At 62.2% G+C, this 12510-nt stretch overlaps 1 protein-coding gene across 1 annotated transcript; it reads right to left on the bottom strand.

The window, feature by feature from the left end:
- Positions 1-934: 934 nt before the first annotated feature.
- Positions 935-10956, bottom strand: ERFE (erythroferrone). Its single transcript, XM_064485322.1, has 9 exons — positions 10805-10956; positions 10165-10207; positions 8284-8406; positions 6976-7078; positions 5526-5776; positions 5342-5450; positions 5153-5243; positions 4322-4400; positions 935-3057 (listed from the first exon to the last, which is right to left on the bottom strand). Exons 1-9 carry the CDS (start codon positions 10948-10950, stop codon positions 2959-2961), a joined length of 1044 nt encoding a protein of 347 aa, XP_064341392.1. The 5' UTR covers positions 10951-10956; the 3' UTR covers positions 935-2958.
- Between the last annotated feature and the right edge of the window lie 1554 nt (positions 10957-12510).

Below are 12510 nucleotides of genomic sequence, written 5' to 3'. Positions count from 1 at the left end.
TGAGCCCTGCTCTGTGGTTTACAGGCACCTGACCTGTGTTGTGTCACCCCCAGGACAGCCGGCTGGGGAAGTGGCAGTTTCCATGGAGGGGTGCGAGGTGATACCTGGGTTAGACCAGGCAGGACCAGAACCCAGGGCGACTGGGGCGCTCTGGCTGCTTTGTTTCCACACAGAAGTGAGGTTCTAAGACATGACGTAGCGTGGTCCAGGCTCAGCCCAGAGGACAGACTGACGGGCGAGGTTACTCTCTGTGGAGTGGGTGTCCAGTGGGCTCTCCGGAAGCACCACGGAATTCAGCTTATTTCTGCATCGGTTACTGGCAGCTGCCATCTGGCTGAGGGACTCTGTGGAGGGCTGGTGTTACTAGGTCTCACAGCTGGGCCCCTGGGTGTAAAATGCACCCTTCCCAGGTTTGAACAGTCAGGCTCCTGTGCGCTGAGGCCTCTGAAATCCAGCTTCTGGGTTAGGGCTGTGTGTGGTTGGTTCTGTGCTGGACTGAGGCTGATCGCCACAGTGACTCTTCTGTCAAAGATGTTAAAAATGTGGTTAGCCTACCCAATGACAAACTTCAAAATGCTTTCCAAGCCCTTACTTATATATAAAGTAGGCCACTGGCATCGCTGCAATTCTTGGCGAGGCAGCTGTTAGGTCTTTCTGTGTAAAGGCTTGCCTCAGGGTGATGTAAGAGTCTGAAAGTCAGCTTCTGAAGCTGCTCTGTCATGTTTGCGGCCCTGCCCAGCCCGCACGCATGGCCTTATCGTGTCGAGCTGTCAGCGGGACTGGTGTCCTTCTGCGAGTATGTCGGAATCGTTTTCAGCACACCCTTTCCTGGGCTGTTAAGAGCCAGGTGCCATCTCTGCTGAGGCCTGGGACCATGCACACAGTGTGGCATCACTGGAGAAAAGAACCCCAGCATCTCAGAATTGGGGGGAACAATTTATTCAGTAAACATCTCGCTACAGCAAACCAGGCATCAGTCTGACTCACGTGTCCCTAGTTCCCCGAGCGCTGCTGTCCTAGAGGTGGGAGAGGCTTGGCGCCGGGCTCCCTGGCGAGGCCCTCCCCTGCCACCTTCTGCGGGGCGAGGGTCCCCACAGGCTGGAGGCCATCCTCCTGCCCCCTCTCCCGGAGTTCATGCCTCCCTCCTTAGCTTGGCCTAAATGACTTAGTCTGTGTTTTAAGGTCTGCCTTTTGTTAACTCTGTATAATCACAAAATAATTCTCAAAGTCAGTTTTATACAAGTATATAAGAATATTCCACCTGGCAACATTATACAATAACTACTTCAATAAATTGCTGTGTAACACGCTTACACTGAGAAAGTGAAAGCTGTGGCTTTTCAAGGGTAAAAGATAGCTTCTCTAAAATATCTGTGCCCACTGGATACAAAGTGAAATCCAGAAAAGGGCGTGGCCACACCGCCCTTATCAAAGAGCCTGGGGAGACAGGGCACCGGCCAGCTGGCACTTCCTGGTAGGGCGGGTAGGAGCCCTACTGAGAACTATGCCAGGCCTGCCAAAAGGCACTGTGCCCGGGGTCCCCCAGCTGTGCGATGTCGGGTGCCGACTGTGGGGCTGGATGCTTAGGGCTCCTGGGGGGAACCATCAGGCCTGGCCACAGGCACTGGCTCACCCCAAGGTTAAGGTGAAAGGTGATGGCAGCCAATGCCCCCTTCTCCCCCAGGCCTGAAGATGCCCTTGCCAAGACCAGTGTGGCCCTCAGGCCACCACATTCCTGTAGCCTGGTGTGTGTAGGGACAGGGGTTGCGGTAACCTCAGCAGGCACTGGGGGGCCCTGCATCTTGGAAGAAATGGCAGAAACTCCCAAAGTGCTGCAGGCAGACACCCTTGTCTTCTTAGGAACAGACTACCCCCCCATCACTGCTACAGGAGCGTGGAGGACTTAGAACCCAACCTCCCCAAGACCAGCTCTTTTTTTGGCACCATCTCCACCCAGCTGAGCTCAGGGCCACATGTCCACCCAAGTGGAGAAGATGCTTTCAAGGACACCAGAGCTGGAGGACCCAGCTAGGCCATGGCCGGGCCCCGAGTAGCTGTCTGCCTGTGGGAAGCTCTGCTGGTCAGATGGGTGGGCAGGGCCTGGCCCTCCCTAATCTGCAAGGATGTTCCAGCTCTTCCATCTGGTTGGTGGGTTCTAGCACTGAGCCAGCGCCTCGGGGGGATGGGACAAGGAACCTTGTCTAGGCGAGGATCTGCACAGGAGAGGAGGCTGCAGCTCCGTAGAAATGCCGGGGTCCAGATCTCACCAGAGTCCCATCAGCCCCCATCCAGTGTCTCTCCAGTGCCCGAGGCTGCTATGCTCAGGGACCACAAGGATAGTCCTGCAGGCCAAGCAGTGCCCTGAGGCCCACGACAGGCGAAAGGCGTGACTGGGAGAGGGGCAGGTGGGGACCAGGGAGCCCCAGGTGGAGATGAGGGAGCAGTGGGAAGGCTGCGGCCCAAGCCAGCCAGGCCATTCGCCTCGCTCTCCGTGGAGCAGGGTGGCCTTCAGCCCTGTGCAGGCTGCCCCTCCTCCACTCAGGGCACCCGGGCAGGCTGAGCACCCTCTCCCCTGCAGGCTGGCACTCCCAGCAGGCAGCCCATGAGAACACTAAGATGGAAAAGGTGGGGTGGGGCCATAGCAACAAGGCTGAGGCTGCCTGCGCAAGTTGCCCAATGGGGCCAGGAGGGGCAGAGCCAGTTCTCCTGGGCACGCTGAAACGTCTCCTGAATAACAGCCCAGGAGGGCTTTTCCCTTTTGAAAGGTGGAATCCTGAAGTCATTTCCAGTTTTGGAGCTGCGGGTTTGTACGTCACCTCCCCGGGCAGCCTGCAGTGGCTGGTGTGGGCAGTTCCAGTGGGCTTCCTCCTGAACGTGGCCCCTGTCGCTCCGACACTGCCCCGAAATTGTTCACACTCCTGCACCATTTGCCCGGCGAGAGGAAGGGCCTGGGGCCAGTCACACGCCGAGGAGGACACCGCTGAAGTGGGAGCCACTGCGCACTGTGAGGGAGGAGCCGCTGGCGTTGTCCAGGAAGACGGAAGTGTACTGCCCCGTCTGCAGGGAAGGTCAGAGTCAGCCCGGATGGAGTCAGCCCGGATGCTGCCAGCCCGCAGGTGCGCCCACGAATGAGCGCACACACCCAGGCCCACCCGGCCCTGCCCAGGGGCCCCACCCTCACACCGCGCGCCTCTGACCCCCACTCCAGCACTTTCTCCCCAGCTCCATTAGCCCCCCTGCGCCGATGGGCTCCCTGGAGTTCATGTGCGGAAGCAAGCCTCTGCTCAGAGCCAGAGTGGGCTTCAAAGTCAAGCAGCTTTCTCTGCTGCACTTAAAGCCCGAGTTCTGAACTCAGGGGTGAGGGTGCCCCATCCCCCACAGGCCGGACCACTGACCCATTTGGTAGAGCCATCGAGGGGCCGGTGCTCTGGCCTGGCTGCTCCAAGTGGGTCCAGGCACCAGCGGGTCACATCCCCTGGGAGTTCCCAGAAACACAGAATCTGGGGATTCACATCTTAAGACCCCAGGCGCACCGTGTGCCATCTGGGTTCACGCAGCAGTGCCTGGGACCAGCCCTCCAAACGCCTTTCAGCAACCAGGGCTGCCTGGAGCCACAGCCTGGCCTCCAACCCTGTCTTTGCTGTGTGCACTTGGGCAAATTACTTGCCCCTTCTGTGCCTTAGTTCCCTTCTCTGTAAATGGGGATAGTAACCGACCTCAAAGCGCTGTGAGAATTCAGTGGGTAATCTACGTACAGAGCTGAGAACAGGCCTGGCCCAGTTACTGCTCTTACATGTGAGCTGTTACTCCACACATCTGCACCTGAAGTTTTTTTTTTTTTAACGAAATTCCACCTTTCATCAATTGCTCAAGCACTTGCCCAAATCCCCACAGTTCCAGAAGGAGACTGTCGCTCGGGGTTGTGTGTAGGACATAACTGCATCTGCTTCCTGCAGTCTCAATGGGCCAAGGGGGTTGTGATGTCACCCTGGGGCACGGAGCTGACCTCTTGCCAACACCCCGCCCCTCCCCTGCCCGCTGGGTCCCTCCCAAGGGCCTGTTGCAGCCAAGAGCGCCAGTCCTCACAGTGGAACTCGGGAGGTCTGAAAACAGGAGACTGAGGCACAGAGTGGTTGCTGAGGACAGGAGTCTATGGGGACAGAGCCACGGATGGGGAAAGGATGGGGAAAGGTCACAGCCTGGTTCCCTCGGACTAGCGCAAGTGGCCTGGAGGCTGAGGGCACTGCACCCAGAGCTCCTGAGCACCCACCAGCACCCTTCCCTGCCCAGGCCCCCCAACGGCTGAGCCCACCGCACACACCTGCAGGTACAGGACACCGTTTACCGAGACAGTGAAGAGCTCACTGCTGCTCTCCAGCCCTGTGACAGCCTCCAGGGAGCTGTGGCCAACAGAAAGAGGGTCGGCCAGAGACCCTTGCCCCAAACCCACCAACTCCACCCACCACGTGCTCACATCACCCCAGGAACCGACACCCAGCAAAGTGCCATGGGAAGGGCTATCCTGGCTGGGTCTTCTGGTGGAGGTGCATCTGAACTGGGTCCCCAAGAGCAGAAAGTTCAGTCCACAGAGCCGAAGGTGGGCCACGAGGGCCAGGAAAGGCAGGCCTGGGCCAAAGCCCGGGATAGCAAGTCCTGGCTCCGATGGGAACCAAAACACTGGTCAGCAAAGCTGGGGTGGGGGTGGGGGTGGTGGCAGCAGTGAGACTGGGTTCACACTATTCCATGGAGGGCTTTCCAAACCAGAGTGGAAAGTTTTGAACTTCATTTGTTCTTCTGCAACTCCTGCGGGACACCAGCTCTGTGCCGGGATAGAGCGGGAAGCGGGTGCCTTCGGAACCAGTGTGCCACAGGAAGATGGACAAGATCACACGCATGAATTTCACCCTGAGGGGCGGGTGAGTGCCTGGGGAGGGGCCGCACAGACTGGTCAGGAAAGGTCTCTGAGGACGAGATGCTGGCGCCCTAGGTCTCCAGATGGGAGTCAGTCCCCTGTTGGGGTGGGTGGAGGGGGAGGCTGGGGAGGGCCAGTCCCATGTCCGGGGTAGGAATAGGGGAGTGTGCGCTGAGGGTTGGGGACGAACACTTGACAGTAGGTGCGGGAAGCCCCGGGGGAGTGAGCACGTCCACTCACGCGTTGTGCTGGCACTGGGACTGGATGCAGATGAGCAGGCGCAGGCGGTCCCGGGGACGTGGTGGCCCCCGCCTCGGCTGCTCTGCGAGCGCTGCGGGGGAGGCGCGGGTGGTGGTCACGGGCCGGCGGGAGTCGAGCGCGGCGGGGCGCCCCCCCCCCACCTCGCCCCCACCCCGGGCCGGGCCTCACCCACGTGCAGCGTGGCGGTGAGCGCGTAGAAGCCGGCGACGGGCGCCGTGTACTGGCCGCTGGTCAGGTTCAGGCCCGGGCCGCGGCGGAAGGCGCCCTCAGTGTCGGGCTGCGGCGGGACGGTCGGACGGTCACCCCAGGCCCGCCGCGCCGCCCCGCCCGGCCCGGCCCGGCCCGGACTCACCAGGTAGTAGACGCCGAGCTCATGCAGCGCGCGCCGCTCCACCGACGCGTCCCGACGCAGGCGGCAGTGGAAGGCGGCCTCGACGCGCGGCGCCCGCGGGCCCAGGGCCAGGGGTGCGGCCAGCAGGGCCAGCAGGCCCGCGCCCCCTGCCGCCGCCTCCTCCTCTTCCTCCTCCCGGGGGGCGGCGGGGACCCGGGTGGGGCTGCGCGCGCAGAGCTCGGGCTCCGCGCACTCGCGCTTGCGCACCGCGCCTGGAACAGAGCGAACCGTGGCTGCGCCGGGAGCGCCGGGAGCGCCCGGCTCGCCCCTTTCCGTGTCCCGGACCCACTCCCACGCCCGGCCTTTCTGAGCGCTGATTACCAGTCACACCTGGCCCGCGCGCCGGGCGCACGCATCCGGAATCCGCGCGAGACCCGGTCGGCCTGCGGGGCCTGCGGAAACGGCTTCCCGATCCTGCAGCTGCTCATGTTCCCTTTCATGCTTTGGCTACCGGGGAGCTCAGGGCTGATTCACACCCAGGGCCCTTGTTCTCCTGCCTCACCGCTCTATCCTACCCCCGCCTCCCCTTTCCCGCAGCTGTGTTTTCTCTGTTTACACTTATACTGTATCAGGGAATGCAATAGTATAAGCCATCCTGGTCGAGTCTGGAAGGAAGTTGGGTGTAAATAGTTATTGCAGCTATACTGGAAATAATACAGAGGTTCCTTAGCCGCTGCAGGGGGTCTATTTAAATGGACAGTACATCAAATCCAAGAGGGAAAAGACTCTCAATAGCGCTTCATAGTGAAATCGACCCTAGTCACTGCTCAGCAGCTGGCCACAGCGCAGGGCCGTCCCGTGGTGCTACCACTCAGCTCAGCTGCCCCAGCCTGGGCAGGGCAGTGACCTGGGGATGCCAGGCTGGGCTCCACCCTGTGCTGCCCTCAGGCACTATCCTCCCTGTCCCCGGACAGCAGCTTCCTGGTGCCTCCCATGGGGCTCTGTAGCCAGCAGCTGAGATCTGGCAGGGGAAGAGGCAGGGGCAGAGGTTATGGAGGCTGTTACCCAGGGTGAGCCTCCCATCTCCCTGGTGTCAGTAGGGATCAGAGGAGCCCTTTGCAAGTGAAGGAGCCCTGACCCCTCCCCACTCAGGGGGCAGGGTTTGGATTTCTCAGCCTTTCCTAGGCCCACCTGACTCCCAGGTAGGGGATGGATGCTGGTCCCCAGGCACCTACTGAACACTGAGTGGCCAAGTCCACGTTCTCTGGGAAGCCTCCTCGCCCCACTCCTCTCACCCGCAGCCCCTGACCCAGGCTAGCCGGGTGGCCGCCGAGCCCAGCAGCAGAGCAGGGGCTTCCTTGGACACTGGTCAACAGACCAAGGTCTAGTCCATCTCGGCTCCTCTGGGTCACCCTCCCCAGCCCTGCTCACACCAGGGGTGTGTGTGTCTGCCTGGCTGCGCACCCCCTACCTTTCAGCAGCAGCTGGAACTCCTTGAGCAGTACCTCAGGGGGGATGATGGGGCCTGGAGGACCCTGGGGGCCAGGGGGCCCTGGGGGCCCCGGCAGGCCGAGCTGAAAGAGAACCTTGATGGTGAGGACATCTGAACAGGCCGGCTGGGACCCGCAGGCACCCCCTTGGCAAGCGCCTGCCACTAAGGAAGGCAGGGGGCTCCTACTTTGACCTCCTAGCTGGAGATCAGCCTCTGGGGCCTCAGAATCCCCTGAGAAGACAGTGAAAGCTGCCAGGCCCTGGTGTGAGAGAGGACTGGGCTGTGCTGGAGGCACAGGGCCGGCTGGGGTGTTGGGACCCCTCGGGTCAGGGCCAGGGACTGGAAAGGGCATGTGCAGGGAAGCAGAGGGCTGCAGCCCACCCCTGGGGCTGGGATTCCTGATGGAGGGAAAGTAGGAGGGAGGGACCCTCCAGGCTGCTTTCAAGTCTCAAGGTCTGGCAGTGTACCAGTGGGCAAATTCTCCCTGTGCCTGGCCCAGCACTGGGTCCTGGGGTCCTCAAGGAGTCCCTGTGAGGCTGGGCTGGGACCCAACATAGAAACAAGGAAGTCCCCTGCAGGGAGAATGGGGGAGCATCAACTCAGATGGGGGTGGGGCCAGGTGGCTCAGAGGGACGAGGGTGATGGGTCAGGCCATGGTGACAGCCCAGCAGCCCAGTTGCTCAGGCTCAGAGCCTGGCACTCCATCACTGGGTCAGATCTGGGCAGGGTGAGGCCTGAACTCAATGCAGGTAGCCCAGCCCTGACCAGAGCTCCCCACCCTGGGGAACACGGCCTTCTTTGGGGCTCAAGACAAGAGTCAGCCATCAGGACCAGGAGCCAGGTCACTGTCCAGGCTGACTGAGATTGGGAACCAGCAGCTGCCAGGGCCCAGGTGACCCCCAGCGTCTAGGAACCAGACTGTATCCCTCCAGCCCACCTGGAGGCCCCTCCAGCTTGGTCCCTGACTGCCCTACCAGGCCAGCCCAGGCCTCCTATACCAGGATGCAGAGGGCAGAGAAAGGGGGGGGGGCAAATGGGACTGGCTGACATTCTAGGGCCACAGGGTAGATGGTTGGAACAGCCCCCAAACTCAGGGTCCCCCGGGCCCCGGCTTGACGCCTGTGCTCTCTGACCTGAGGGTGAGGGTCTGTGCTTGCTGGAAATGCTCAGGGTGTCCAGTGGGGCGGCGGCGGCAGACAGGGGTTTTGGGGAAGGACCGGCAAGTGGAGGCCCGCAGGTGTGCTCCCCCAGGGCGCGCGCGCGCGCACTGCCCTCCGTTGTGCTCACCTTCAACTTCCTGGCCTTGCCTCTGCTCCCCCTCTTGCTGTTGACGCCCCTGTCACTCTGCCTGACAAAGAGCATCCAGGCATCTCGGGGGTCGATGCTGTGCGCTCGCTCGCTGCTGGGCTCCTGGAACACAGCCGGACAGCAGGTCGGTTTGCCTTCCCGGTGCGCGCCGCAGAGCAAACAACGCTTCGCAGGAGGTTTCTGACATCGTCAACAGCAGTGGCCTCCAAGGCAGCACAGCCCCGGCCCCCAAGCCCTTCCTCCTGGTGCGCAGAGGGCGACTCCTGGGGAACAGGCCACCCTCTACAGCCTGGCTTTTGTGGGAGAGGAGGACCCTGGACGTGGGTGGAGGAAGACTGGGTGCAGAGCTTCAGAGCAGGAGGGAATTGGCACTGCTGGGCCACCGGCCTCTTCCAGCCTCCCTCCCCTCGAGCTGCAGTAAATGCACCTTCCTGGGAGTCAGAGGATCAGACCACTGGCACCCATGGGACCCCCAGCTACCAGCAGACCCTCTGACCGACCCCCATGGCCCAAAGTTCCAGGGAGGCCAATTTCAGCCCTCAGAGCTGCTGAGGCTTACATCCCGGGCTGTTAGGGGGATCAGGGGGGTCCAGCACTGAGATATCATGACTCAAGGCCCCTGTACAGGGTGTGACACCACTCATCTTCCTCAGGACTTCAAGCCAAGACAGTGATGGTTCCAGAAAAATCCATTCCCCTGTGTGCTGCATTCTGACCAGTCTCAACACTGAGAAAATTCCAGGAGGTGCCTTCCAGGGCGAGGCCTCTGGCCCTTTGAGCAGTGGGTCTCGAACAGTCTGGGCTCCAGGCAAGGCTGCCAGCTGGGAAGCAGACTGGCTCAAGAGGACTTAGATGAGGTCATGGGTGCTGACTCCAGTGGCTGATGGAAGGACCCTGGGATCCTGGAGCCAGCCAGGCCCTTTTGTCAGAGACAGGCCCAGTGGTCTCCTAGCCACTCTGCAGGGATCTGGGGCCTGCCATCGGAAGCCGGTGTGCTGTTGTGTGGAGGATGGGGGCTTCTGTGATGGAGGAACCTAGTTGGACGGAGAGGTCTCAGAGTACCCAGGGCTCCCCGACAGCTCCCAGGTGGTGGACCCTGCGAGACTCCGCCCCACTGGTTCCTCTCCACAGACACCAGGACCTGTGATCCCACTTCACAGCCTCACGTTGCCATCGGTGGAAACATGAGGCAAGAGAATTCTACATGGGCTGGATGGAGTGCCTAGCTGACCCTCCCTGCTGGACCAGTAGCCTATGGATGGACTCGGACCCCGGTATGGTTTGGGGAACAGAAACCGGTGGAACCACGTGGGTCTGGCAGGCTGGGAGATGGCCACGGTAGTGTGGGTGGGTATCTGACAACTACCCTGGCCGACTGAGGTCTCCAGCCTCCAGGGGCTCTGAGAAAGGATCCAGGGAGCCTCTGGGGCCGCCTTGGCCTCCAAAGAGGGTCTCCAAAGAGGGTCCAAGGCTGGAAGCCCCTAGAGCCCCGTCTGCTTCCTGGCCACCACAGTCCAACAAGTGACAACTGTGCCCCCACCCCCACCCCGGGGACGTGGTTGGCTGTCTGGGTAGGGTTTGCTGCCCTGGGAAGTGGCTGGGGTGATGGGAACAGAGCTTCGGAGAGGCCCCTCCCAGGGAGCCCACAGGGCTGGCTGCCACCAGTGCCTGTCCTCAGAGCAGGCATCTTGCAGTGGGGCCATCGTGGTTCCAGTGTGATGCGGAGAGCAGAGATGCAGGCCTGAGGCTCCAGTGAGGCCAAGCACTCTGCCCTGCACACTGGCATCTTCAGAATAAAAGAAATGGGAAGCACCTTCCCTGGCAGCCCTCATCTCCCTGTCTGAAGGGGTCCACCCACACTGAGGGCTCCTCTGAGGGCCCCAGTCCCCTGGCCTCCCCCAACCTGACCACCCTTTTCTGGAGCACTGAGAAGGAAGGAGCAGGGCAGAGCTAAATATCACCATCCACAGCCAGAAATCACACATCACTGGGGGCCCCGCACCCCCCCGCCCCCCCCCCCCGGAAGGCAGTTTTTGGTTTTCAGAAAGAATTGCACCAAATAGATTGGAGGCAGGCGTGGAGTGGGGTGGGGTGGTTGAACTTACTTCCCAATTTAGGAGTCCCCAGAGAAAAGGCATTCTGCCTGGTCTAGTGGAACTTTGCTTTAACACCAAAGAACTACCCAGAAAGGCAAGGCCAAGGCTGGCCCGTACAACGCCTGGCTGTGCAGTGGGGGGGCGTCCAGACCTCCTGGATCTTGCCCCCAAGCTAAGCGGTTTTGTGCCCACTTTACCAAGGAGGACACCCAAGTCTGCCCAGGTCCCCGTTTGCGACACTGCATATCCCATCGCCCCCTAGACAAGAGCCCTCCGCCCTCGGTACGCCCTGGAACTCAGGGAGCTGTGGGCTCCGGGTGGGGGAACTGAGGCCCGGAGGGCGCTGGGGCGCTGGGGCCCGGGCCCAAGTCGGGCGGCGTCTTACCAGCGGGCGGCCGGCCGACCCCGCGGGCAGCTCGTTCTCGGGCGGCGGCTCCTCCCGGGCGCGGTTCCCCGAGGGTGCGTCGGGCTCCGGGGAGCCGAGGCCGACGGCCAGCAGGCCGGCGAACATGAGCATCAGGGCTTTAGCCGGGCAGCAGACGGGGGCCATGCGGGCGGCGGGTCCCTCTGATGTCCGAGAGCGCCGTCTGGGTCTCGCTCTCCGGCTCGGCGCCTTATAACGCGCTTGAATCCCCCGCCGGGTCCGGAGAGCGCGCGTCCCCGGCCGGCGCCCCCTCCCGGCTCCCGCGCGCGCTGCAGCGGGCAGCGAGGGGGGAGGGTGCGGGGAGGGAAGAGGGTGCTGCGCTGCAGCAGGCGGTGCGGGGTGCGGGGAGGGCAGCCGCTGCACTGGGGTTGTGTGCGGAGAGGGAAGGGGGCACTGCAAGGGATGCTGGGCGGGGCACAGGTTAGGAAAGCGGGGGAGCAGGATCGGGAAGGGGGTGCGAGGAAGGGGATACAGAGGAGGCAGGGGGCTCCGGGAGCACGCGCTAGCGGTGGCCTCACCGCCCTCTCCTGTCGAGCGCATTTCCGCTCCAACTCTTGGCTCCCGGCCCCTCTCTGCATCCTATCCTGCGCTTCTGCTTCGCGGGAAGCCAGGACGCCCCTTCTGGCCCGGGGGCATCCCTTCCCGTTTCCCACGCATCTTCGGCGGGGACCTCGAGTCGCCTCCTCCCCATTCTCCTGGCCGCGCCCTGCGTGCTAGGTTGAGCACGTCAGAGCGGGAAGACCGTCAGTGTCCCTCCTTGGCACCCCTTTCTCAAGCGGCGACCCCTCTCTTCCGGGGCAGCCTTCCCGCCGTGGCTAAGGCGTCCGGAGCTCCGGGACGCGCGGCTTTTCCCCACCAGGGCGCACCTGCGCGGGCCTGAGCGGGTACCTCGGCAGGGCGGTGCGCACAGCGCAAATCTACAACCAGGGGCAGCTGCCTTGCACTGGAGTGGGCGCACCGAGGCCCAGACTAGGAGGATTGAGCCCTAGCTCGACCTGGTGTGGTGTCGGGGGCAGATCTGACCAGGGGCCAGATTACTCGCAGACCACCGAGATCAGCGCAGGGCACTCCTTGGGGACAGGTGGACCAGACCTGAGTCCCAGGCTCCACCCTAAAAAAAGCCAGGCCCCTCACCCTGCCCTGGGCTGTTTCCTTCTATTAGGCGGGCATTGCCTCTTCCCCCACCCTCCCATTATGATGATAACATAACACCAGCTACATGATGAGTTCGAAGGTTACTGAAAATATGACTCTGTCTTTTCCCTGAGACAGGTACCCCTTAGGTGTGGGGTTTCCTGTGGGGGTCTAGCTGTGAGGGAAGCCCAGGGAAACATGTGTGGCTGCCACTCTTGAACCAGGGCCAGGGTGGGGTGGGGTCTCATCCACAAACCTCTCCTTTCCTGGGGGGATGGAATGCCACAGGGGGTGGGGGGTGAGCCCAGTGTGGTAGGGAAGGGGCTCTGCCCTTCACCTGAGGGTGGCCAGCCTGTCCTGGAGCTTCTTGGAGTCTCGGTTTCCTTGCCTGAAAGTTGAGACTAATGCACATGGGTCCTCGGGGCCTGCCCTGGGGTGAGCTGAGACCACGCTAGAAGCTGTGTGGAGACATGAGCCAGGCCTGCTTGCTTTCCAGGCTGCTTGAGCGGTGAGGGTCATCACACCACGTCCTGAGGGGGAAAGTGTCCCTGA

Source organism: Camelus dromedarius, chromosome 4 (assembly GCF_036321535.1).
Source record: "Camelus dromedarius isolate mCamDro1 chromosome 4, mCamDro1.pat, whole genome shotgun sequence".
In the NCBI taxonomy this organism is placed as follows: domain Eukaryota; kingdom Metazoa; phylum Chordata; class Mammalia; order Artiodactyla; family Camelidae; genus Camelus; species Camelus dromedarius.
The sequence above is the reverse complement of the archived record's forward strand: the minus strand, read 5'-3'. Positions and strand labels throughout refer to the sequence as shown.

Coding starts and splice junctions, on each gene's coding strand:
- ERFE (XM_064485322.1), bottom strand. CDS start 10,950: ATGGCCCCCGTCTGCTGCCCGGCTAAAGCCCTGATGCTCATGTTCGCC. Junction 5,777..6,975: donor GTTCCAGCTGCTGCTGAAAG/GTAGGGGGTGCG, acceptor GCTCTGTTCCAG/GCGCGGTGCGCAAGCGCGAG. Junction 5,451..5,525: donor AGCTCGGCGTCTACTACCTG/GTGAGTCCGGGC, acceptor GTCCCGCCGCAG/CCCGACACTGAGGGCGCCTT.